The sequence below is a fragment of the Grampus griseus genome (genome assembly GCF_964374135.1).
Source record: "Grampus griseus genome assembly, chromosome: 7".
In the NCBI taxonomy this organism is placed as follows: Eukaryota; Metazoa; Chordata; class Mammalia; order Artiodactyla; family Delphinidae; genus Grampus; species Grampus griseus.
This window is the reverse complement of record NC_139001.1, coordinates 19129343-19155443: the sequence shown is the minus strand read 5'-3', so window position 1 is coordinate 19155443 and position 26101 is coordinate 19129343. Positions and strand designations below refer to the sequence as shown.

The 26101-nt window shown below is 37.5% G+C and overlaps 1 protein-coding gene and 1 pseudogene across 4 annotated transcripts in view; one reads left to right on the top strand and one right to left on the bottom strand.

Annotated features, from left to right (window-relative positions):
* The window catches only part of USP37 (ubiquitin specific peptidase 37), a 90228-nt gene that overhangs the window by 9105 nt on the left and 55022 nt on the right, over positions 1–26101 (bottom strand). For all 3 annotated transcript variants that reach the window (XM_082658418.1, XM_082658420.1, XM_082658419.1), the window contains exons 14-21: positions 24032–24149; positions 22670–22749; positions 21090–21254; positions 19380–19445; positions 16468–16609; positions 15372–15627; positions 7413–7579; positions 4771–4831 (exon numbers count right to left, since the gene is read on the bottom strand). In XM_082658418.1, coding sequence (XP_082514544.1) covers positions 4771–4831; positions 7413–7579; positions 15372–15627; positions 16468–16609; positions 19380–19445; positions 21090–21254; positions 22670–22749; positions 24032–24149 — 1055 coding nt within the window. The remainder of the gene's footprint in view (positions 1–4770; positions 4832–7412; positions 7580–15371; positions 15628–16467; positions 16610–19379; positions 19446–21089; positions 21255–22669; positions 22750–24031; positions 24150–26101) is intronic.
* Positions 2124–3844, top strand: LOC309824934 (ornithine aminotransferase, mitochondrial-like; annotated as a pseudogene). Its single transcript has 3 exons — positions 2124–2203; positions 2251–2567; positions 2911–3844. The product of its transcript is annotated as an ornithine aminotransferase, mitochondrial-like (transcript).

The window sequence follows — 26101 nt, the reverse complement described above, 5'->3', positions numbered from 1 at the left end:
GCACAGGGGAGTACCATACTGAAAACAGGGGAGTAGGTGACAGTGTGCATATTGAAAGATGAATATAACTCCCATCCCCACCCCCAGCCCTATGCCTATACTTGGCTTCTAGAACTCTGGCAGCCACATCTTTTACCTGTAGTCAAGGGCAAGAGACTAGAAAACTTTCTTTAGGAATCTTACCAGCCCAAGGGAAGGCCTAAAATATTAACATCATCCCCCAAACAGTAAATCCCTGTAAAACTCAAAGTTGACAAGTCCTAGCTATTCATATACTCAGAGCTTCCAATCATCTTTTTAGTCCCCTACTCTTCTTTTTTTTTAACATCTTTATTGGAGTATAATTGCTTTACAATGGTGTGTTAGTTTCTGCTAGTCCCCTACTCTTAATCATGAGCCGACAGCCAAGGATTACTAGATAACTGAAAAAAGACTCTAACAAGGAATATAAAGACCATAATAAACACACAGGACAGAGCAATCTGGAGAAGAGAGAGTCTATTCAGGGAGATGGAAATGTCAAATAAACAAAAAAAATGAACCATATTTAATATCCTCAGAGAGTTGAGATGGTATTACTTCTCTGAAAACCCCCACCCCAAAATGTTATAAAAAAGTAACAATCACAAAAACCACTTCTTGAAAATTAGAAATATGATAGAAATAAAATACTAAAAAAAAGTTTGGAGTTGGTGATAATGCCAGAGAAACTTCCCAGGCAGTACAGCAAAATAACAAAAAAATGGAAAACAGAAGAGATGAGAAAATTAAGAGGATCAGACTAGGACGTCTGAATAATAGGAGTTTCAAAAAGTGAAAAGAGAGGAAGTAGAATGAAGGAAATCAGTGAAAATTTCTTAGAACTGAAGGACAAAAGTTTCTAGATTAAAATAATCCTCTAAGTGCCCAGCAGAAATGGATGAAACAGACACACATCAAGGCACATCACTGTGAACCTTAATCACAATGGAAACAAAGAGAAGATCCTATAAGCTTTCAGAAAAAAAAGATGTCACATCAGAATAAAGAACAGCTTTAGACTTCTCATACAGCAACCCAGCAAACAAGACTTTTGTCATTGCCCAGCAGCATGAAGGTGGGGGGAAACAATGCTTTTACAATGATTGTAAACCCGGAATTCTATATTCAGACCAACTATCAGTCAAATACTGGGGCAGAATGAAACTTTCAAGTCCTCCAAAAAATCTAAGTCACATCCCCTCTTCTTCAAGAAAACTACTGGGGATGTTCTCCATCAAAGCATAAGTGCACAAAGGATGAGAAAAGAGTCATACAGGAAATGGGAGATTCAAACAAAAGAGCGAATCAGAGGGAATCCCCCGGAGAATGGTTAGGGAGATCTCAGGATATCTGCGCATGGATGTAGAGGGCAACCAGTCCAGACTGGAACAATATGACTTGAGACAGCCATTCATCACCACCATTGTACCATCTTTTAAATGTGAGGACAGAATGCCTAGGTGAGCCTAGCTTGAATTCTTCTTTGTAACTGTCTCAACCATCTGCCAGTGAAACTCTTGCTCTCTCCACCATGCCCTGGTGTCTAGATCAGCCTAGAACACTCATTTTATACCAGCAAAGTGTTTTGCTTTAATCTATTTCTCACAGCCAGAGAAAGACCAGAGTGATCTTAGAAAATACAGTTAGCTCACTTCCCGTGACTACCTGCTCTGGTAGACTTCCAGCACATGGTCCATAAATTAGTTCTGCCAAATGCCGTGACTATGGTGAACCTTATGCTTTTGAATACTCATTCACGACTTTGCTCACTGGCTTCCCCAGAGTGAGCTCTTGTAAATTCACGGAGAAACTGAAGTCACATTATCTTCTCCTAGCAGTCTTAACAGTGGCAGTATTGCTCTGTCATACAGGTGGATTACAGATAGACTGTCCTTGCTATTTCACTTTTCAAAATTAAAAAAATATATTGTTTAGGGCAGCTGTTCAGTTGATGCCACGTGTCCTGAGCTAGTCTTGGCGGTGCTGCCAGGAGTTACTGGACCCTGTGAAGACCATTCCTGGATCTTGGGTTAAAAATCTGTATTCTAATCTGAACTGTGGGAAGAAGGGATGGTTGGTGATATTCCTACTTGAAGGACATCATGTTTTCCAGACTAGCACATGTGCAGACTGTTGCTGTCCTTCACCGTGGAATTCATTCTTCAGTGGCTTCTGCTATTGGGTTGGCCAAAAAGTTTGCAAGATGGTACGGAAAAACTCGAATGAACTTTTTGACCAACCCAATACATCTGCTGCAACTAAAAACACAGTCCAAGGCCCTCCATCCTCTTATTACATTTTTGAATGGGAATCTAAATATGGTGCCCACAACTACCACCCTTTACCTGTAGCCCTGGAGAGAGGAAAAGGTATTTACATATGGGATTTAGAAGGCAGAAAATATTTTGACTTTCTGAGTGCTTACAGTGCTATCAACCAAGGGCACTGTCATCCAAAGACTGAATGCTTCGAAAAGTCAGGTGGATAAAGTGACCTTAACGTCTAGAGCTTTCTACAACAACATGCCTGGTGAATACAAAGAGTATGTTACTAGGGCTTCCCTGGTGGCACAGTGGTTGAGAATCCATCTGCCAATGCAGGGGGACATGGGTTTGAGCCCTGTTCCAGAAAGATCCCACATGCCGTGGAGCAACTAAGCTCATGTGCCACAACTACTGAGCCTGCGCTCTAGAGCCCGCGAGCCACAACTACTGAAGCCTACGTGCCACAACTCTGAGGCCCGTACACCTAGAGCCTGTGCTCCACAACAAGAGAAGCCACCGCAATGAGAAGCCCACACTCCACAACAGAGTAGCCCCCGCTCGTTGCAACTAAAGAAAGCCCGAGTCCAGCAACAAAGACCCAACGCAGACAAAAAAAAAAGAGTATGTTACTAAACTTTTGAACTACTACGAAGTTCTTCCTATGATTACAGGAGTGGAGGCTGGAGAGAGTGCTTGCAAACTTACTCGGAGATGGGGATATACTACTGAGAAGGGTATCCCAAAGATTGTTTTTTGCAGCCGGAAACTTTTGGGGTAGAACATTGTCAGCAATCTCCAGTTCCACACACCCAACCAGTTACAATGGTTTTGGACCATTTATGTCAGGTTTTGAAATCACTCCATATAATGATCTGCCTGTTCTTGAGCGTGCACTTCAGGATCCAAATGTTGTGGCGTTCATGGTGGAACCAACTCAGGGTGAAGCAGGCGTTGTTGTTCTGGATCCAGGCTACCTTGTGGGTGTGCAAGAGCTCTAAACCCAGCACCAGGCTCTGTTTATTGCTGATGAAATACAGACAGGATTGGCCAGAACTGGTAGATGGCTGGCTATTGATCACGAAAATGTCAGACCTGATACAGTTCTTCTAGGAAAGGCACTTTCTGGTGGTTTATACCCTGTATCCACAGTGTTGTATAATGATGAAATAATGTTGACCATTAAACCAGGGGAACATGGTTCTATGTACGGTGGCAATCCACTAGGCTGCCGAGTGTCCATCACAGCCCTTGAGGTTTTGGAAGAAGAAAACCTTGCTGAAAAATGCAGACAAATGGGTATCATCTTGAGAAATGAACGCATGAAGCTACCTTCTGATATTGTAACTGCTGTAAGAGGAAAAGGATTATTAAATGCTATTGTTATTAGAGAAACCAAAGACTGTGATGCTTGGAAGGTATGTCTGTGACTTCGAGATAATGGACTTCTGGACAAGCCAACCCATGGTGATATCATCAGGTTTGCACCTCCGCTTGTGATCAAGGAGGAGGAGATTCTGGAGGCCATGGACATCATTAACAAGAACATCTTGCCTTTCTGAGGGTGGTGACAGTTTTCAGTGGCGCCTGGTAGCCAGCTGGAGACAGGCAGTCAGTTGACATCCTGTAAAAAGCTCTGCGTTTCTGTGCTTAATGCAGGTATATTCCACTCCCTTGTGGCAAGGGCTTTTAAAAAATATATGTTTTCAGTTCATACATAATAGAATGACACTTATAAATGTGCAGTGTGCTGTGTAACATGACTAAAAGAATGTCCTGGCATCTTATATTCAATTAAGTGGTTTTGTGCGTGTGTGTGCTTTCTAAGGCGAGATGCCTCCCTCTATATAGAAAGCCTTTTAATCAAGCCCCTCAGCATAATTTATATATGTTTTAATAATTTCCTTGCTGGTATAAATGTTTGTATTTGAAAAAGTTATATGAGGGTATTACACAGAAGACTTGCTTAACCTTATAAAGTTGAATCATAATCACCGAATTTTAGGAAGGATTAATGGTTAAGCTTACATAAAATCTACTAGATTTAAGTAAACTCCATATTGGCCAGCACCAGGATGTACTCTATGAATGTCATTATTTTGAATTAAGAATTAATGTTTAACATTTCCAGATTATGTTTTAAGTGTTTGATATAATTTGTAAAAAGTGTTTATTTTCAGTGTTTCTTTAACTTTAAAATAAAGCTCATATTTAAAATGTCAAAGAAGTATTGTTTAGGAATATGAATACGCATGGTGACATTATTATTATTTTTTAAATGTAAGCTAATGATGAATACAAATTTTAGAACGGTGGTTTCCTTTGGGAGGGAGGGAAGGGAAGGCGTATACAGGTAACTTCTAAGGTTCTATATCTTTACCTGGGAGGTGTTCAAATTTGTTACTGTTATTAAAAATAACAAAAACATTTTATATGCTCTTCTGTGATACATTTCAGCATATTAAAAAAATGTAATTAATCTCCATACCTTGAAGACTTAACTCCGTAGCTCTTTTGAGGTCATCATCTTCTTTCTGTTCCCAAGCCTCCTAAACGGATAAGAACAAAACTAAGGTATTTAAAGAAGTACTGATTAAACTTATTTAATGAGGACAAAATCCACTGCTCTGAAAGTATTTGCTAATGTTTTCTATAATCTTATGGATGTTTGGAACATGACCTCTTGAGGGATGTGGAGAAGTTCTTTACTTTTTCCAACACTGTCTTCCTAAAACAAAATCCTGGGGGTTAAAAAGGCTTAAATGCTATCTTTTCTAGTTACTGATGCTTGGCTTGCCAACCAAAAGCCATTCAATGTGACATTATGATGTAATTCCCTTTTCTTCTAACATGTATGAGATACCTGGAACATAGCAGATACTTAGTGAATAGCTCTCTTTTCTTCCCCTGATTTACAGGATTTGCCATGTTCCTTGGTATAAATACTCCTACCATGGCCAATTTTAAGCTACCAATGTGACTATGAATGCAGATTTGGGAAGTATGTATAGTGGGCTCTCCTAAGCTGACAGGGAGCTGGCTCTAGCACAGACCCTATGCCTATGACATCAAGATAAACAATATTGGGCTTCCCTGGTGGCGCAGTGGTTGGGAGTCCGCCTGCCAATGCAGGGGACACGGATTCATGCCCCAGTCTGGGAAGATCCCGCAAGCCCCGGAGCGGCTGGGCCCGTGAGCCATGGCCGTTGAGCCTGCACGTCCAGAGCCTGTGCTCCGCAACGGGAGAGGCCACAACAGTGAGAGGCCCGCGTACCGCAAAAAAAAAAAAAAAAAAAAAAAGATAAACAATATTTCCGCAACATATTATTCACAGATTTCTATTTTTATTCTTGTTAAAGAAACCATAAACATGTAAAAGAAGCTTGGTAAATACTAAATGAATGCTGCTGACTGTTGCTTTTCTAATACATACGAGGTTTTCTTAGAAAAAAATTGTACCTCTGAAAATGTCTCAACTAGATGACTCATTATAAAAGGAATAGGAAAATGTTTATTACAAAAAAAAATTTCCCTCTCATTTTCAGAGAAAAGATAACTTACAAAGGATGTATGAGTAAAAAAAAAAAATTGTTTTATACTTTTCTCAATTCTAGACTTGTTGTTAAAGTTACTTAAATGTATAAGAAGCTTAGAATGAGCTATTCTGCATTATAGTCCTGGGAGCAATAATACTGTGTTCAAGAAAGTTACAGAGGTGATCTCTAAGAGGAAATATGATTACTTAAATTTATCCAAGTATATAAAGTCTATGCTGAAACAAGGTAAAGGACTCTCTTTTAGTAATTAATAGAATGATGCAGGTATACCAAACTAAAGAAACTTCATCTCATGATCCTATCCTCGTATCTGAGAAAAATAAGATAGTTTTAAATGGGTCAGCTGACAAGAAAAATATATGTCTTTTGTCTAAGAAAAGGAGGGTTGCTGAATTTTTTCTTTTTCTGCACTATAAGGAACTACTGTTAAGAAACCAAACCATGGCCTTTTACACTAAGTTTTCTATAACAAATGATTACTATATGTTATTTGTAAGATAGTTTGACATATACACATCTTGATGACAAGGCAACCAGGGAGGTACTTCTTATAAATATCAATAAAAGGATACAGAGCAGGTGGCTCTGAAATAGTTTTAAAGCAGGAGTTCTCAATCTTGGCTGCACATTAGAATCACTGGGGGAAGTTTTTTTTTTTTTTTTTCTTTAAAAAAAACCCCTTATTAAAAAAAAAAGAAATCTAGATGCCAGACCACACTCCAGATCAATTACATCAGAATTTCTGAGGGGCAGAACAACCCAGGCATCAGTATTTTTTTAGAGCTCCCTAGATAATATTAATGTGCAGTTTAAATTAAGGCCCAATATTCTAGTGACATTAGATCTCTTAATCTGATATTTGCAAACACTAAAATTGTGCATTCATTCTAGGGAGTCTTGGCAAATTTTTATTACTAACATGTATTGTATAGGATTAGATAACCATCAAAATATCACCTTTTAGTCAGATACCTCAGCTGACTGCAACAGTGCAAATCAACCAGCTTTGGCAAATATAAGCATAAAGAACTAAAAATTGAAGAACAGACAACTACATAAAGAAAAGAGCAGATAAATGTTAGTCTATGACTAAAATCTAAAAATTCAGACAATATTCCTGAGAATTTTATGTTCAAATAATTCATAGGAAAGGATTCATATTGTGAGAAAATGACCAAAACAAACATTTTGCCTTAAAATATTAATGATAAAATCATCATGGTATACCGGCTGTTTCAACTGCTTGCAAAATAAAGTTGGACTAGGGATGATCTCTAACAACTCGTCTTGCTTTAGTGTGCAATAAATTATAGAAACAGGAGGTAACCAACAAGACATTTTTTTGCATTTAGGTTTTTTAAAAAAGAAAAAGGACCAATGTTTCTGTTCCAAACCCAAGGCAAAAGCCCCAAACAAGTTTACTTTGTTTTGGTGGCTCAGTGGTTCACCGTATGAAAATCACCTAGAATAATGCCTGACACATAGTGCTTAACAAATGTTTTTTACTATTATTATTGTTCTATTTCTTGGAAAAGATAGGTATGGAGAAAGTAGCAATATAAATATCTCTTACTTGCTCTTGAAGGCTCTGAGCCAATGCCTGCTGAAGCTCTTGTTCCTCCCTTTCACGCTCCATATCATACTGCTGGAGCCAATCAACCTCTCCTTGAGTTCCTTCTGGAGTTTTGTTTTCTTTATTCTCATCACAGTCTTTAGTTATCTCGGTAAAACTGGCAGGATCTGAGGAAGCAGAACATAACATAACTGGGATATCCTCTTATAAACTGAACTCTGTACTAGAGTGACATGCACTGTTCAAAGAGTAATGTATCCTAACCTCAGACATACCTGCTTGGGACACACAATCTCACCTTACTACATATCTAGATCAGGGTTTCTCAATCTCAGCACTACTGACATTTTGGGTGGGATAATTTTTTGTTTGGTGTGGGGAGAAGGGCTGCCCTGTACACTGTATAGTGTTTAGCAATATTCCTGACCCCTACCTACTACATGCCAGTACAAACCCCACACTCCCCAGTTGTGACAACCAAAAGTGACATTGTCAGATGTCTCCTGGGGGACAAAACTGCCCTTGGTTGAGAAACACTGACCTACAGCAATGGTTCTGAAACTTAAGCAATCATCAGAAACACTATGGTTAAGGATGGAGAAGAATAAATAGCCATATTCAAAGGTCATGTCACATGACCAAGTACTAGGAATGAAGTATTGTTTAGGGTAGATGAAGTAAGAATTAGGATAGAATACTTAAGCTAAGTACTGAGATTTTCCCATTTATTACACTGTATGTCATATGAGCGTTTTTACATTAATTATCAAATGAGCCTTGAACATATTCTAAATCAAAAGAGCTACATAAAATATGTAATAAACATCTCATGTACCATATAAGTATATGACAACATATATATTTAAAACATTCATCCAAGGAGGTAAGAAAAAAATATTAACCTTTTATTTCTTTCTGTTCATTCTCAATTTCTAGATTATGGCTAGCTGGAATAATAATAATATTATTATTATTATAAATATTATTATAAATAATATAGGCATAATTTTGTTCTAGTTATCTGAATTTCATTATTTTTAATATAGGTAAGAGTGGGGAGAAGAGGAAGGAACTTCCTTCCCTCCCTCCCTTCTCAAACACTTTACAAAGCAAAAATTTTCATCTTAGTAAGTTAAGGAAGTTCTCATAAAAAGAATTCAACTGGTTAACAAGAACTACCTTTACAGATTTATTTCACATGGATTGTTTTAAAATTACTAAGTGCTCTTTACCTGCCCCAATATTGCATTGTAACCATTTAGATGGTAGATAATTTTCTATAGCACAGACAACTCTGAAGCTTACAGCATCTTGGTTTTAGACTCTAAGTCAGCAACTAGTCATCATTTTTTAATTGAACTGACTTGCTGACTGAGTATTTATCATTGAAACTAATTCTGAATGTTCATTAAAAGAGGAAAAGAAACTCAGGATATTATTAAGTGCAAAAAGCAGTATGATTCCAATTAAAAAAAAATTATACTCCTCCATTCTTGGAGAATGTAATTTTCCATAGCCTCCAAGGGGCAGCTCTGCGGCGTATAAGATCCCACCTGTCCCTCTGGCCTTAGCTTACTGGACCAGGAATGAATATCTGAAAGAATCAACCAATCAGACCACTTCTGGAAATTTGGAACCATGATATTCAAAGTTAGTTGATGTTGAGCATTTCAAGTGGAAGAAAGATTGGGGAGTTGAGGCTGGTATTTTAGGGCATAAGATGAGGATTATTACTTTTATTATCAAAACATACTCATAAAAAGAAGGTGACAGAGGCACAATTTTTCTTAACCAATAATTTTCAGCACTCAATGTACCAATGTACCTCACACAATCCTAGTATTACACTAGCAATTAATCCATGTGATAGAAAACAGATGTAAGAAAGTTTACTTTAAGATGCTAAAAATCAATATACATCTGTCTTCAGGACAAGATTATCAGATGGATACAAAAAAACATTTCAGATCTAGGAACAAATATGACCATGAAATAAAAAACACAGAGGGGAACCATGTGTTAAAACTCAAACATTCTTATACTAAATATATCATCTGCCGCTTCTCCCACCCCAAATGAAAGGTGCTCCTTTCCTACATTCTATATTTCAGTCACTGGGATCACTGTCCACCCAGTTTAGTTGTTTTTTTTTTTTTTTTTGAAGATAGAAACCTGGGAGTCATTTTGACTTCTCATTTATCCCTTCATATTACATAAATCGTTATTTCCTAATTATCTTTCGAATCCATCAACTGTTTTTCTTTCTTTCTTTTTTTAAAAATATTTATTTGGCTGCGCTGGGTCTTAGTTGTGGCACGTGGGATCTTTTTTTTAGTGTGGCATGCGGGCTCCTTTTAATTTATTTTTTAGTTGCGGCATGCAGGATCTAGTTTCCTGACCAGGTATTGAACCTGGGGCCCCTGCACTGGGAATGCAGAGTCTTAACCACTGGACCACCAGGGAAGTCCCAACTGTTTTTCTTTTCAATGCCAAAACCTTGGCTTAGGGCACCATTAACTTTTGGTCTGGACTACTGCAATAACTGCCTAACAGGTCTCACAAGATACTTAGGTTCTTCTCTAATTTATGTGCTACACTGCAGCCAGAAATGATCTTTTTCAAATATAAATCTTTATCAAATACTTTTTCGCTTAAAATTATTCAGTAACTTCCTAATGCTTTTGAAATAAAAGCCCAAACTCCTAAACATGGTTTTAGGCCATGTAAAAACTGGAGACTGCATAACTCTCTAGTCTCAACTTTTTGCTTTTCCCCCTCAACACTATGTTCCAGCCATGCAGATCATTCTGAACTTCTGTAGGTCCACTAACTTACCATGGCCTTTCTCATGTCTGGGCCTTTGCATACACTCTTCCCCTCCCTTTGACTAACAGTTAAATCCTACTTAACCAGTATTCCTTCCCTTCCTCAGCTGATTCATGAGACAACCAATCTGATGAGCCCCAAATATTTATTGAGACTCTACTATATGCCAGGCACTGCTAAAGAAGCTGGGGATATAGTGATAATTAAGGCAAGATGGCCCTTGCCCTGAAGGCGCGTAAGTGCAAAGCTTCTGAGATGAAAATGAGCTTAGCATGAGGGACACAGAGAGAATGCTAGTATGGCTAAAACAGAAGAGTGAAAGAGGGGGAAAGTAGAGATAGACCATGGTGAGAAGCTTGGATTAAGTGTAATGGGAAATCACAAGTTTTAAGCAGAAGGGTGACCATGATTTAAGCTTCAGAAAGATTATGTTGGCTGCTTTGTTCATGAAGGAAGGTCTGTAGTGGGGCAAGAGTGACGGAAGAGACATTAGGAATCAACTGTAGTGGACCAGATGAGAGATGGAAGGCTAGAGTTACAGCTATGAAGATGCTGATAAATGATTAAATTCAGGATATATTTCGGAGGTACAGCAGACTAGACTTATTGATGGACTGAATGTAAGGTGTGAAGTAAAAAAATCAAGGGAGACATATTTTTTGGCCTGAGTCAAAAAATGGTGGATGGTAGTACCATTTGCTGATATGGGGCAGGGTTATGGGGGGGCGGGGGGCAGTTAAAAATTAGACAGTCAAATGGACATTTCAAGTAGGAATTTACATGTGTAAGTTTAAAGCTCAGGGGAGAGATCCGGGCTAGGGATATGAATTTGATATTTCATCAGTATGTGAGGTTATGGTAATGTCTGAGATCACTCAGGGAGAGAACTTTAGGAAAAAAGACAGCTAAGGACAGTGTCCTGGGAATACTCCAACAGTTAGAGGTCTGATGAGGGAAGCAAAAAACAAAACCATAAACCCTGGAATGAACAGTTGGTTTAGTAGGAATAAAAAACCATGGCAAGAATAGTTTATAGAAAAAAGTTTATAAAGCTTTAAATGTTAAGGAGGGAGTGATGGATTGTATGAAAATTGCTAATGCAAACTTTATAAAGACCATTTCAATGGAGTGGTGGGGATGAAAGCCCACTTGGAGAGGGTTGACAAGAGAATGGGAGATGGTAAGAAAGTAGAGGGAATGAGTAAAACAACTCTTTCAAAGGATTTTTCCGGGAAGGGAGCAAAGAAAGGGAGCAGTGGCTAGAGGGAAACACAAGGCCATGAGAGTTTTAAAAAGATGGGTGATGTTAAGGCATACCAGGAATAATTTAGAAGAGGGAAGACCTGATGCAGAAGAGAAAGAGTATCATTTCAGGAGGGAAAGTCTTTAGAAGGCACAAGTAGATGAGATCTTGGATATGAATGGAGGGATTGGCCTTAAATAAGAAGAGGGACATTTCCTCCATAACAAAGGTGAAGGCAGAGTTTTCATCTGACTGCATCTATTTTCTTTGAAAGGTATACAGCTAAGTTATGTGCCTAGAGCATGCGTGGAAGGAGAACTACAGATTTGAGAAAGACATGGAGACCAAGAAAAGAAATTTACTAAGGAACTATAACAGAACTGACTAGTAGCATGTAGTGCCCATGTAAGAGCATGGTCATGATTTTGAGGAAAGTATAGTCAGCACAGTTTGGGGACTTTTCTCCAGCAATCTTCAGCTGCTTGGGTGTAGGCATGGAATAAGAAGCTGGTTGAACTGGGAGATGGGACTTTGTTAGGTGATTGAGAGAAGAAAACAGAGGAAAGAGATAAAAGTACCAAAATATGGCATATAGGCTGGGGAGGGAAGTGGTGACAAGAGGGAGGTGATGAATAGCAAAAAGTAGAAGACAATGGATTGGAAGTCTGAATGAGATCAAGTAATTGTTGAAATAAGAATATGATATTAGGTGAGCTAGGGGGAGAGAAGGGTTATAGAAGGATATTTGAAATTAAGATTTCAAAGGTGGTACGTTTATTGATGATGACAAAGTCTAGAGAAGTGGTTCTCAAACCTCAGCATGCATCAGAATCAACTGGAATCAAAACACAGAATGCTGAGTCCCACATCCAGAGTTTCTCACTCAGCAGGTGTGCAGTGGGGTCAAGAATGGCATTTCCAGCAAGTTCCTACATGATACTGATGGCCAGGAGACACACTTTGAGAGCTACTGGTTTAGGGTATGAGTTTTGGCAGTTATCAAGATGGGGTAAAAGAAAAGTTCTTTGGAAATAAGATTAGGAATTGAGAAACCAGGCTGTTGAAATGGTCACTTATGAGGATGCTGAAAGCCCTAAGAATGCTGATGGGCATGGAGTGACTGGACGGTAAAAGAGAGCTACAGACAGAGATAATAGGTGGCAAAGTCTGAAGTCACGTACCAAAGGAGCTGGGGTTTTTGTAGGATGAAAGAAGACAAGCAGTTGGAAATGGCAATGAGCAACAAGGAAAAAACCATCTCCAGGCTCTGAAGTTTTAGGGTATGGGGAAAAAAACCCAGCTTATACTTAAAAGAATAGTAGGACAATCCATAATGGGAGTCTTTCAAAGAAAAATTGGCCTGACTAGGGACTAAAGGGACCTAACAACCAAATGCAGGGGGTAAGCTTTGGGTTCTAGATTTTTTAAAAAGTGTAAAAAATATTTTGGAGATAATTGGGTAAGTGTGTATGTGGGCTATATATTAGAACTACATATAGAATTACTGTTAATATTCTTAGGTATGACAATTGTTATATAGGAAAACTTCCGTGTACTTAGGAGAGTCAGGCTTAAGTATTTTAGGGTGAAGTATTATGATACCTGCAACTTCAAATGGTTCCATTAAGAGTGTGTGTGTGTGTGTGTGTGTGTGTGTGTGTACGCACGCACGCACACGCAATCTCTAAAGATGGCCTCCAATGAACCATGCCTACAGGTATTCTAACTCTGTGTGGTCCACCTCACAGTGAATCTGGGCAGGTCCTGTGAGTGCTTTAATGAAATGTGGTGGAATTGATTCTGTCCCAATTTTGAGCCTATACATTAGGGAGGCCTGGCAGCAGCCTCTTTTGTGCTTTTGGGAACCCTGAGCTATCATGTAAGAAGTTTGGCTACCATGCTGAAGAGGCCATACAGGAAGGGAGAGGCCCTGAGATTACATGAAGAGATGAAAAGCTGAGGAGAAGAGGGGAAGGGAGATGGCCAGGGAGAGGGGACCAGAAGAACAGAGAGGATATCTAGCCAGCTCAGCTGACCCTTCTAACCAACACAACCCATGTGCCAAGGTGAGCCATCTTGGATGTTGTAGCGCAGTTAAACCCCAGCCAACATCACACAGAGCAGAAAAAACTAGCAGCTAAGACCAGTCAATCCACAGTAATGAGATATTAAAATTACTGTTGTTGTAAAGCACTAATTTTGGGGTAACTGCTGCACAACTACACATACACACAGGGGCAGTGTGGAAGGGAGAGAAAAAAATGTGACAAAATGTTAATGAATCTATGTGAAGGGTATAAAAGTGTATATTGTTTTATTCTTCAATTTCTCTCTGGATTTGAAACTTTCAAAATAAAACCTTATGGAGGGTTTGATCACATTTGATCGTTCCTTAGAATTATTATGGATTTTTAAAGTATGATAATGATATGGAGGATAGGTTTTTGTAAAAAGAGTTCTTATCTTTTAGTGATACTGAAATTCTTACTGATGAAATGATCTAGTATCTAGGATTCACTTCCAAGGGCAGTGATTGTAAGTTTAGTAAGAGAAGGGGACTTCATAAGGGTACTTGCATCAAGAGGTAAAAAAAGGTGTAAAGAAAAAAGAAAAAAAAGGAAACATCTATATACAAAAATCATCAGCTTTTTGTTTCCAGTTAAATTGAGGAAATACTCTTATTTTACTTGCACATAAAATAATTCAAAACTGAGGAGGCCCTAACAACCCCAAGAATACAGAAAATAATTTTGTGATATACTACTATTCTCTTCATCTCCAAAATCCTAGGCTTGATATACGGAAACACGTTAGCTAGCTACCTAGATACAGATACTAAAGATATAGATACTAAAGATATCAGGAGAAAATATTAGACTTGGCCCCAGGAAAAGGAAGTGAAAATTTTCTACTTAAAAAATCTTAAAATACCCATAGTGCAAGGCAAGGAGGCTCAGCTCTGTTGTTTGAAGTGATAGCTTGAGAAATAACAAAATATGAGTAAAAATTACCACAAAAATAATTTTTATCTGTATAGCGCTTTACATAATATGTATATACTATCTAACATTCTACCCACAACTATCTGAAGTAGGTCTGGTAGATTCCCCATACAGAGGTAAGAAAACTGAGTATCAAAGAGGTTAAATTACCTATTTAGAAATTTATAACTAGTAGGTGGTATAGCTAAGACTAGACACCCAAGACCCTCTTAGTTCAGTGGTCTTGCCACCATTATGAAGGGATGAACCCAAAGAAGAATGGGGAACTTAAATTATTTATACATTAAAACTTGGTATAAGTTCAGATATACAAAAATGAAGAATTACACAAATTTCTGAGAGCAGTGGTGTGAAAAAAGTGACCAAAAACTGACACAAACATTTTTTTTTTTTTTGAGGTACGTGGGCCTCTCACTGTTGTGGCCTCTCCTGTTGCGGAGCACAGGCTTCAGACGCGCAGGCTCAGCGGCCATGGCTCACGGGCCCAGCAGCGGCCGTGGCTCACGGGCCCAGCCGCTCCGCAGCATGTGGGATCTTCCTGGACCGGGGCACGAACCCGTGTCCCCTGCATCGGCAGGCGGACTCTCAACCACTGCGCCACCAGGGAAGCCCTGACACAAACATTTTTTAAATGCACAAGAATACTAACTTTTCTTTTGATGTACACCTAAAGGGACATGGCATACTTTACCACTAGCCTCTGGATACTAACTCACAATATTTGCTTCTCATTTTTTTAAACTGTTAGAAAAAAAAAAGCACAAAAATATTATTAGCTCTGTTATTCAGATCCATCTCACCTCCCATTATGTAGAAGTCATTTGTTACTATAAAGCTTTGGAACACAGCTGTGCCTGTTTAACAGATGTTTATTTTCATTAAACCTACCGGGCTCTGTGACTGTTTTTGGCTTCTCAGTTTCCACAGGGTCTGGATTTTCAGACATTTCTTGAATATCATCTTCTGCAAATCCGGTATCAGGGCTGCTGGTTGGTTTATCATCATCTTCATGACTGAGAGGTGGTGAAGCTTCTCTTTTACTTATCTCTAAAACAGCTGCTAGAAGCTCTTCTTCACTCATTCCGTCAAATCCTGAGTTTTCCAATTCAGACTTACCAGGTTCTAGTCTGCAAGATTTTGAATCCTGAAGAATAGAGCTGCTTTTAGAAGAAACCAGAATGCCTACAAATATAGCAATCTTGGAGTTTAAAGTGATAGAGACTCCCCTGGTGGCACAGTGGTTAAGAATCCACCTGCCAACGCAGGGGACACGGGTTCGAGCCCTGGTCTGGGGAGATCCCACATGCTGCAGATCAACTAAGCCTGTGCAACACAAGTACTGAGCCTGCGCTCTAGAGCCCATGCGCCACAACTACTGAAGCCCGCGCGCCTAGAGCCCCGTGCTCCGCAACAAGAGAAGCCACCGCAATGAGAAGCCTGCGCACCGCAACAGAGTAGCCCCTCCTGGCTGAAACTAGAGAAAGCCCACGCACAGCAACAAGGAAGGAACGGACGGAGGGAGGGAGGGAGGGAGGGAAGGAAGAAAGGAAGGAAGAAAGAAATCTTGCCATTTGTGACATCACTGAAGGACCCTGAGGGAAATAAGTTACACAAAGACAAATAATGTATGATCTCACTTACATGTGGAATCTAAAAAACAAACAAACAAAAAAACTAAGCTCACAGATACAGAGAACACATTGGTTGTTACCAGAGGTGGGGGCTAGGGAGTGAGTGAAATGGGTGAAGGGGCAAAAAGGTATAAACTTCCAGTTATAAAATAAATAAGTCACAGGGATGTAATGTACAGTATGGTGACTACAGTTAATAATATCATACTGCATACTGAAAGGTGCTAAGAGTACATCTGAAAAATCCTCATTCACAAGAAATGATCCATCCTGTGTATTTATTAAGTTTGCTGATGCTGGTTATGAAAGGCATTTGTTTGGACAGTCAGATATTTTGGTGAGAAATTACTTACCTTTTCCAGGTCTTCCTGCTGCTGTTCACTGCCTGACATTTCACAAAGTCTCTGGCTAAGGGCCACAGAGCGTTTAAGCTCATCTTCACTGTCTGAATCAAGGCATAAAGCCAAGGAGTTCTTGGATTTGAAGGTGAAATTCCTGTAATTTAAGAAAAACGAACAAACAAAAAAACCCTATGTAAGTCTGACAAATAAACATTTGTCCTTGTTATTTTTTTGAAGTATAAATATCAATTAAAACAAAAAGCTTTTCCATTATGGAGAATGATTTAACAGAGAAAAAAAGATATATGAAAAGAGGTATATTTAAGAATTACCTTTGCCCTACTCCAAAAGAGCCATGCTTTGAAAATCAGACAACTCTTACGCTATTATATATTATCAGTAAACCAATCACTTTGTGCCTTTTTTCTTTTAATGATCAACTCCAAAGAAGTTTGTTACTGGCTTTATAAAGCAAGTACTTTACTGAATGCATGCAGACATAGCAATGAATACATTTTTGACAAGAGAGTGCATGAGGACTAATTTTTGCTCTTTTAAATTATGATCCATGTACTTTGAAATTAACAGTAACATTCCACTTATCCATTTATATGTAGGTCCAACTTCTGGCAACCTCTACCTTCTAGAACACAGGAACTTAAAAGTAAACAAAACAAAACAAAACAAAACAAAAAAAACGCCTCTGAGGAAGGCAGCAGTTTCAAAGCCCATGAACTTTACTCTTCAGGCAGGGACCCTATTTCCCCAGGAAATAGTGTATAAAATAATGTAGCAAGTTCATCAAGAAATGAGAGCTAAGAAATGAGAGAGAATAACCATAAAAAGGGCAATAAAGAACTATAAAGTAATTTAATGTAAAGGTAAACTGTCTTATAAGAATTAAGAGCCTCTGAGGGCATTATCATATTAAAACACAGTGTAATAACTGATATTTACAATGCCAATTTTAAGTAATTACAATATATTTAAATTATCTGCAGTGTATTTTATTTAATATAAGGAATTCTGTAAGCTTACAGAGATATAACCATCTAAAATGGTTAAAACATTTTAAAGATTAAAATTAAAAAGGCAATGTTTATAAGGACAAGCTTCAGTTTTATAAAAATTCATTTATTTGGAATATCAAATATTATTCTTCAATGATACCAGATAAGTAAGGTGTTACTGTGCTGTCTTCTAAGTGAGCTGAAAATAAACTAAAGGAAAAAGTGGTAAAGGTCAAAAAGCACAAATTTTCTTTGATGAAGGTTAACATAAATTCATATGCTGTACTAAAAAAAAAAATGTAAAATGGAAATTGGAAAATGCAATAATCTAAATGTGAAAACTGTAAATAAACATGTAGAATGATGGCACCAAGAAATAAGAGGCCACAATGGAAATCAGGAGGATTGCGTAGCAACGTAGATCAAAGAAAAGAGGCAAGTGGTCAGTGATAAACCCAACCATAGTCTTTGGCTGAGAGCAGCCAGGATATCACTGCACTTCAGTCTGAACACTTGAATAGCCTCCCAATATGTGTTCAAAAAGGGTTAATATAACTTAGAAATAGCCAATTAGCCATCTTAATTCTTCATTTCTGATTTCATGCTCACCAAGCAAAACTGAACATATTGATTTATTTATCCATGTAAATACTTTGCTGAAGGAGGGTGACACCTGGCTACTAATATACCAGGGTCAAATGTGACAAAGGACATTATAGAAGAACCAATCATATTCTGGTTCATAGCTCAGCCTCTTTTAAGTTTGATCGGCATGACAGGTCTTCTAGGGCCTAATCATCCTTTATTGACCAACTCTCAAATTCTCATAGCAGTAAGACCCTGGAGAACAGATTGACCATGCCAAGTATAATGATGCCCAATGAAACCATCTCTTTCTTGAAGCTATAGTGATTTGGTACATAAAGAGTGCATTCCATTAATAGTTACTATATTCACAGAAGGCAGCTTGCCTGTAGTAAGGAAAAATATTCATCCTGTAAATGCATCACTTGCTCACTTTCTAAGCAGCCAAGTGGTATTGCTCATTTGTATCTTGAGAACGGGCAAGAGTATTCATATCGGTACCATTTCAGATTTCTAGTCAGTTAGTCATCTGGTTTTAATTGCACTGAAAAATAATTAACAGGAGGAAAAGAAAATAGCAATTCCCAAATGTCATTTTATGGTTATATAAGCCCCCCAAAAGCCCTTAAACAACAAAAGTGTCTCTTTTCTAAAAGTACTTTGGGACATCAAATTTTTAGAAAAACTAATTTTAAAGACAAATGACAACGAAGTCATTTAGAAATGTCTAATCAGGAACTGTGGTTCTAGTCAAATCACAGAGGAGGTATATTAAAAAAAAAAGTATTTGTTTCCTTCTTGGAGAAACTTTTGGTCTTAAGCAAAAAACATTTGTAGAATAGCTACATTCTAATGTGTATTTGTTTTCCTGTCCCCTTTCAGAATAGCTCCAGCTCAGTGTCTAAGACAAGAAGTCCCACACTGGCTAGCAACAGGTGAAAAGATATTTTGGGATCTCCATGTGTATATTTGAAGAATGGTGATTTTTATACCAGTAGGGGTTATTTTAACCCTTCAATCCTTAAAATCCCTCATCATTAGTCAATTTCTAGAGTTGTAGGATGAAAATATTACATACAACAGATGATTTAAGAAGTTTTAAAACAAAATTTTGAGAGGACCATCTGAACTTGATTCAGTGTTAAAAACTTGATAGTCACTAAATTACAGTTTAAAGCATATTCAGGAAAATTCCAAAGTACAGTAATGCAGAGCAATTATCATGCAAAAAGAGAAACAATAAGAAAAGGGGAGGGGATAATCTTGGAAATCAGGGTAAGCCAAATCCTTAAAAATACAAATTTTGGGTACACAAGAAATATAACTCACTTTGAAGGTGTAGAAGGGCTGGTGATGCAGGAATTCACCATTTGAGAGGCTTTCAATGGTCTAGAACTATCAGAAAATTAGAAAATATATATGTATACAATTACTATTACTAAAAATATATTTAACTTATTAAATGATTATTCTGTATTATAGTCCCTTATATATCCTCTTGAAAAGCAAACAATTATAATACTTTTAAACTAACAATAGAGGCCAAAAGAGAAAACAAAATACTTTCTCTAGGCTCTTCCTTATCTAATGATCTAAATAAACAACATTGAAAACGAAGTCAAATACAATATAAAGAGAACAACTTGGGAAATTCTCTTTGTCTCAGTTCTTTTAAGCAACAAAATAACAATAGCTCTCATTTATTGAGGACTTACTAGATGTCAGGCACTGTAGTAAGAACTCTTGTGTATTACCTCATTTAATGTTCACAACTACCCTGTTATTTTCCCTACAGACAGGTCAAGGAATTTGTTCAAAATCTTAAAGCTATCATATCACCGAGTCAGAGAGCCTGGTTTCAGGCCTGTGATCATTAAACAGCCTTGGCTAATGGTTTGAAAGTACTGCCAGAAAGAATACTAGCTCCACCAGTAGAGGGCAGTTTCCATCAAGCAAAAACATCTATTCTAATGAAAGGCCATAAGAGAAAAATCCAGAAACACTGATTCTCTGGGAACATGTTGTTATTGACTTATTGAGGCCTTTAGTGTAAACGTACATGATGTAGAATATATTTCAATTATTAATCCAAGGGGAATAATTTTTACAAAACTTCATTAATTCATGTTAGCAAATGTTCATTTGCTTTCTGTAATGTCTATTATTCCATGTCAATGAAGAGACTTGGCTCTTCCAGTTACTAACTGTATGAGCTTAAGAAAATCACTTAATTTCCTTGGATCTCCTCTGTAAAATTAAGAAAGACAAAAATCTCTAAAATCCCTTTCACCTCTAAAGCTCTAGAACTTTATGATTATACCAAACTAGTGTTCAAGTATAAAAAAGAACTACAATATATGGCTCCAAAGTAATGCAAGTACGCAGAAGAAAGAGCAACATTTAGAGAAGTCTTAAGGTTTTCCTGGCATTCATGATGATGCAAAATAGAATGTAAAAGTTACTTCTTTTCTCAAGGAAAAATTTCGAGGAGCCATTGAAGTTCTTTGCTCAAACTGGTAATAATACATTTATGAAGACACAATCTATTTTGGGGGTCCCAGCATAATATTTAATGTACTGTTTCTCAAGTTTGCATACTCCAGAGTCAGCAGAGGCATTTGTTAAAAATATTGATTCCCCAGCCCTATATCAGATTTGCTGAAACAGAACTCCTAAGGAACAAACACAGGAATCAGTATTTTCAGTGTTCAAGTGACTCTTACGATCATGCAAATTTGGTTTATATTCCCCAAATGTATCAAACTATCTTCTAGTGATCTAAAAGAGTAAGGAGCACTCCCGGAAAAGGTAATTTATTATGAAAGGCAATTAATATATGTTGAAAGTTTTTGTTTAAGCATTTTATTCAATTACTTAAATCAGGTAAAACTTAGCACAAAGTCCCAAAATAAAGCAAAATAAAAATCTCCTTCTTGGTCTGATTTTACCTGGAGTCATGTTATGTAGTTCAGTCATTCTTTTGATCAGATACTAAAAGCCTTTCTACTTCAAAAGGGAAAGAAATTCTCAAGGACTTACATTGCCATTTGTGCACTCCAACCAAGGTTGAAGGGTGGTTTTGTATTTTCAGTGCAATGAGATGAGAGGGTCAGGTATCTTGGAATGATGACTTGCTGCCCAATCTTGTTGTTAAGTGAGAGAGCAACATTGAAGCTATATCGTTTCAAATGAAGAATGAGGATCCTGAAAAACAGGAGATGATAACATTATTAGTTTATACATAATAGAGGTAGCTCTCTTACAGGTAAGAAGAGATCACTGTAACTAACCATGTTAGACAGCTTTTGATTTAAAGACTACATTAGGCTGAACTAAAGATCTGTCAAAGAACATTTACTGAATACTTGCCATGTGCTAGGCATTGTGCTAGGTACTAAGAATAAAAATAAAAATAAAACACAGGCATTGGGTAGATATTAATTATTAATTGGGAGGTCTCATTAAAATAATGTTCCTAGAAAAAAAATCAAAACACATCAGACAAGAAAACTAATTTTAGAATATTGGTATTGATAATGGATCAAATCCCTAAATTATTTATTTCAATGTTATATAGTTTACCAAAAAATGGATGTTATATAACGACAAATGGTAATTTAAAGTGTTAAACAGGACTTCCCTGGTGGCGTAGTGGTTAAGAATCCGCCTGCTAATGCAGGGGACATGGGTTCGAGCCCTGGTCTGGGAATATCCCACATGCCGCGGAGCAACTAAGCCCATGTGCCACAACTAATAAGCCTGTGCTCTAGAGTCCACGAGCCACAACTACTGAAGCCTGCACACCTAGAGCCCGTGCTCCGCAACAAGAGAAGCCACCGCAATGAGAAACCTGCTCACTGCAACTAGAGAAAGCCTGCACACAGCAACGATGACCCAACACAGTCAAAAATAAATAAATTTATTAAAATAAATAAAGTGTTAAACAGCCCTTATGTTTGATGGTGAAAATTAATTTTTTTAAGATGACTTTTGACAAGAACTATTCTTATTTCAGTAGCACATTCTCTAGAGAAAGGTAAGAGAGAAATAAAAAGTTTTCTCCACTTATAAAAAAGTTCTATATGGGCTTCCCTGGTGGCACAGTGGTTGAGAGTCCGCCTGCCGATGCAGGGGACACGGGTTCGTGCCCCGGTCTGGGAGGATCCCACATGCTGCGGAGTAGCTGTGCCCGTGAGCCATGGCCGCTGAGCCTGCGCGTCCGGAGCCTGTGCTCCGCAACGGGAGAGGCCACAACAGTGAGAGGCCCACGTACCCAAAAAAAAAAAGTTCTATAAAATGTACATGCACAACAAATTATAATTGAGTGTTACACATTACTGAATTAAAAATTTTCTAGTAAGTCCCCATCATTATTCCAAAGTCTCATCAGCCTCGTTCTCTTGTTGCCATCTTCTTGGGACTCTCAGGTTCCTTCTCTTCTTCAACTTTCCAAATCTTCTTCCTTTCTTATACAAGAGAATTGTAGCTTTCCATTCTCTACCCTCTTCATATCTCAGCTTTGCTGACCTTCTTTACCAATCCATCTGATAAGCCTCACTTATTCAGTAATATTTGTAAGTACTTTAAAGAAGAAAAATTGAAGAGCCAATTAATTTTACCTGGGTAGCCTGTTAAATTTGTGCCTGACAAGAGCACATTTCCCACCACACTTCTCACAGGAATACTCAAGTTCTTCTGCCTGTAAAAAGACAAGAGGGAAAAATAAAGTATAAAGTTGAATTAGCACTGCCCCATTAAATGCTAATTTCTCTAGTCATACTAGTTCAGTGGAATGACAACTCCGACCAGTTTAAATTTTGTGTCTAGAATCATAAGCCTTACTAAATTAAGACCTAATCCTCAAAATATAGTTATAATATCATGCCCTGTTTCAGAATTCCTAATTTCCTTTTTTTACCAAGGAAACATCTCAATTTATGACAGTAACTAAACTATAGTAGCAGATTCTCAACCTTTTCCCCATGGATACACAAGAACCACTGCCAAGAGTATATCCAGATTTTAACATTTGGCCATAGCAGAGATAAGATCACCTTCAGGTTAGGCGGAGTTCCTGGTCTGTTAGGTGTAACTCTACCCCTTTCTTATAATGGAACTCAATCTTCTGGTGACAGCCCACTAAGAACAACTGCTCTAAAAGGACCAAAGTTTGGGGTGGATATCATTACCTAGAGAAAACTGAAACAAGAAATCCTTAAAAAATGGGGGTAAAGATACACAGGAAAAGCTTCAAGTTCTACGATAATAACAGGAATTATAAGGAATGACTAAAACAAAAAGAAAAGCAGAATATTTATCCTTGGGTGGAGCTGAATATTCATCATTTCAAGAACAGAGGTCTTTTTTTTTTTTAAATCTTAGGATGACAACCCTGCCCATTTGCTACAACAAAACAAGAACCACTATTATACAGATGGCAAACTGCCATCAATTATAAGGACTGCTACACAACATGTCCAATTATGCCCCAGAAACTTTCTGAGTATCTGTAACAGTATAACACAAATGCAAACATTTATCTATAGCTCTGAATAAACATGACTTGTCCTTTCTGTTTCTAACATGGTACATATAACCTAAGGCGAAGCAAAAAGTATTTTTTTCATTCCTCAGAGCTTAGTATACTAACTTAGAATAGTGTCTCCAATTTTGACTCACATTACCCAATTTTAGCATATGTCACTTCATATTATTTGTTTACAAACAAATGCTTCTAAGGTTGTCTAAAACACTTGCTGTTGAGTTAGATGTATAATCTACTTGAGCAATTAATTTTCATCTACAATCAGTTAACAACCATATTTACCAAGCTCCTAAAAAATACTATTTATAAATATTTCTCATTTGTTTCCCCTGCAACTATTTTGTCAAAACTCTGCCTTAAAGAAACCAACTTCAAATACAATTATCTATGATATATAAAATTTAGTTATGTGGAAATACCAAAAGATATTATTTACCCTAAAGAAAAGATCAAGGGAATCTTGAATTGAACGAGGAGGGAGTGGCTTTTTCCTTCGAGGAAGGTCAATGGAGAGGTCATTAAACTGTTCTCTTTTGGGAATAATCTCTCCACATCTGTAAAAATAAAAGAAGACAAATATAAGAATTTAGAAGCCTAACTGTGCAATACAAAATAAATACAAATATACTTCAGAAACACTGCTCCCCCACTGAACTTATCAGGTACTGAGAGACCATGACTAGGCATGAGAAATAAACATTTAAAATTTTTCTCATGCTTACTTTAACCCTTATTAAATCCATACAGGTAAAACATCAATTGAAAGTGTTTAAGTACTTTCTTAAAATGCTAAATTTAAAATTTTTATACTTTCCAAAAAACCCCCAAACTTTAAAACACTAAAGTATAATATATATATAGAAAAGTGAACCAGTCAAAGTTGTATAGCTTGATGGATTATCAGTTAACACACACATGTAATCACCACTCAACTCAAGAAATAGAACACTATGAACTCCCTATAAGCCCCCTCACATGCCTCTTCCCAATCACTATCCCTTTCTTACTTCCAAAAGATAACTATTATCCTGACTTCCAACACAACAGTTGAGTTTTGGTTTTTTATCCAATCTGCCACTCTATGTATTTTGATTGGAGCATGTAGTCCATTGACATTTAAGGTAATTGTTGATAGATATGTATATATTGCCATTTTAAGCCTTATTTTCCAGTTGATTCTGTTTCTTCTTTGTTCCTTTCTTTTTCTTTTTGTGGCTTGATAATTTCCTTTTATTTTATGCTTGTGTTTTCTTCTTTTTGATTTTTGTGAATCTATTGTGTTTTTGATTTGTGGTCACCCTGTTTTTTGAGTATGTTAACCCCTTCCTATATCTACTTGCTTTATTTATTTAATTTATTTATTTTAAAAAATTTTATTTATTTTGGCTGTGCCCAGTCTTAGTTGCAGCACACAGGATCTTCATTGCGGCATGTCAACTCTTAGTTGCAGCATGCATGTGGGATCTAGTTCCCCAACCAGGGATCGAACCTGGGCCCCCTGCACTGGGAGTGCAGAGTCTTACCCACTGGACCACCAGGGAAGTCCCTCTACTTGCTTTAGACTGAGAGTCATACAGGCTCAAACACATTCTAAAAAATGGAATTGTCAGCCATAAAAAAAGAACGAAATAATGCTATTTGCAGCAACACGGATGCAACTAAAGATTATCATACTAAGTGAAGTAAGTCAGAAAGAGAAAGACAAATACCATATGATATCACTTACATGTGGAATCTAAAATATGACACAAATGAACCTATCTATGAAACAGAAACAGAATCACGGACATAGATAACAGACTGGTGGTTGCCAAGGGGGAGGGGGTTGGGGGGAAGGATAGTGTGGGAGGTTGGGGTTAGCAGATGTAAGCTACTATATATAGAATAGATAAACAAGGTCCCACTGTATACAGCACAGGGGACTACAGTCAATATCCTATGGTAAACCATAATGAAAAAGAATATAAAAAAAATGTATATATGTATAACTGAATCACTTTGCTGTACAGCAGAAATTAACACAACACTGTAAAATAACTATACTTCAGTAAAAAAAATACACAAACAGCTCATACAGCTCAATATCAAAAAAACAAACAAACAATCAAAAAATGGGCAGAAGACCTAAACAGACATTTCTTCAAAGAAGACACAAAGATGGCCAAAAGGCACATGAAAAGATGCTACATCGCTAATTATCAGAGAAATGCAAATCAAAACTACAATGAGGTATCACCTCACACTGGTCAGAATGGCCATCATCAAAAAGTCTATGAATAATAAATGCTGCAGGGGGTGTGGAGAAACAGGAACCCTCCTACACTATTTGTGGGAATGTAAACTGCTGCAGCCAGTATGCAGAACAGTATGCAGGTTCCTTAAAAAACTAAAAATAGGGCTATCATGTGATCTTGTGATCCCACTCCTGGCCATATATCCAGAGAAAACCATAATTCGAAAAGATACATGTACCCCAATGTTCACTGCAGCACTATTTACAATACCC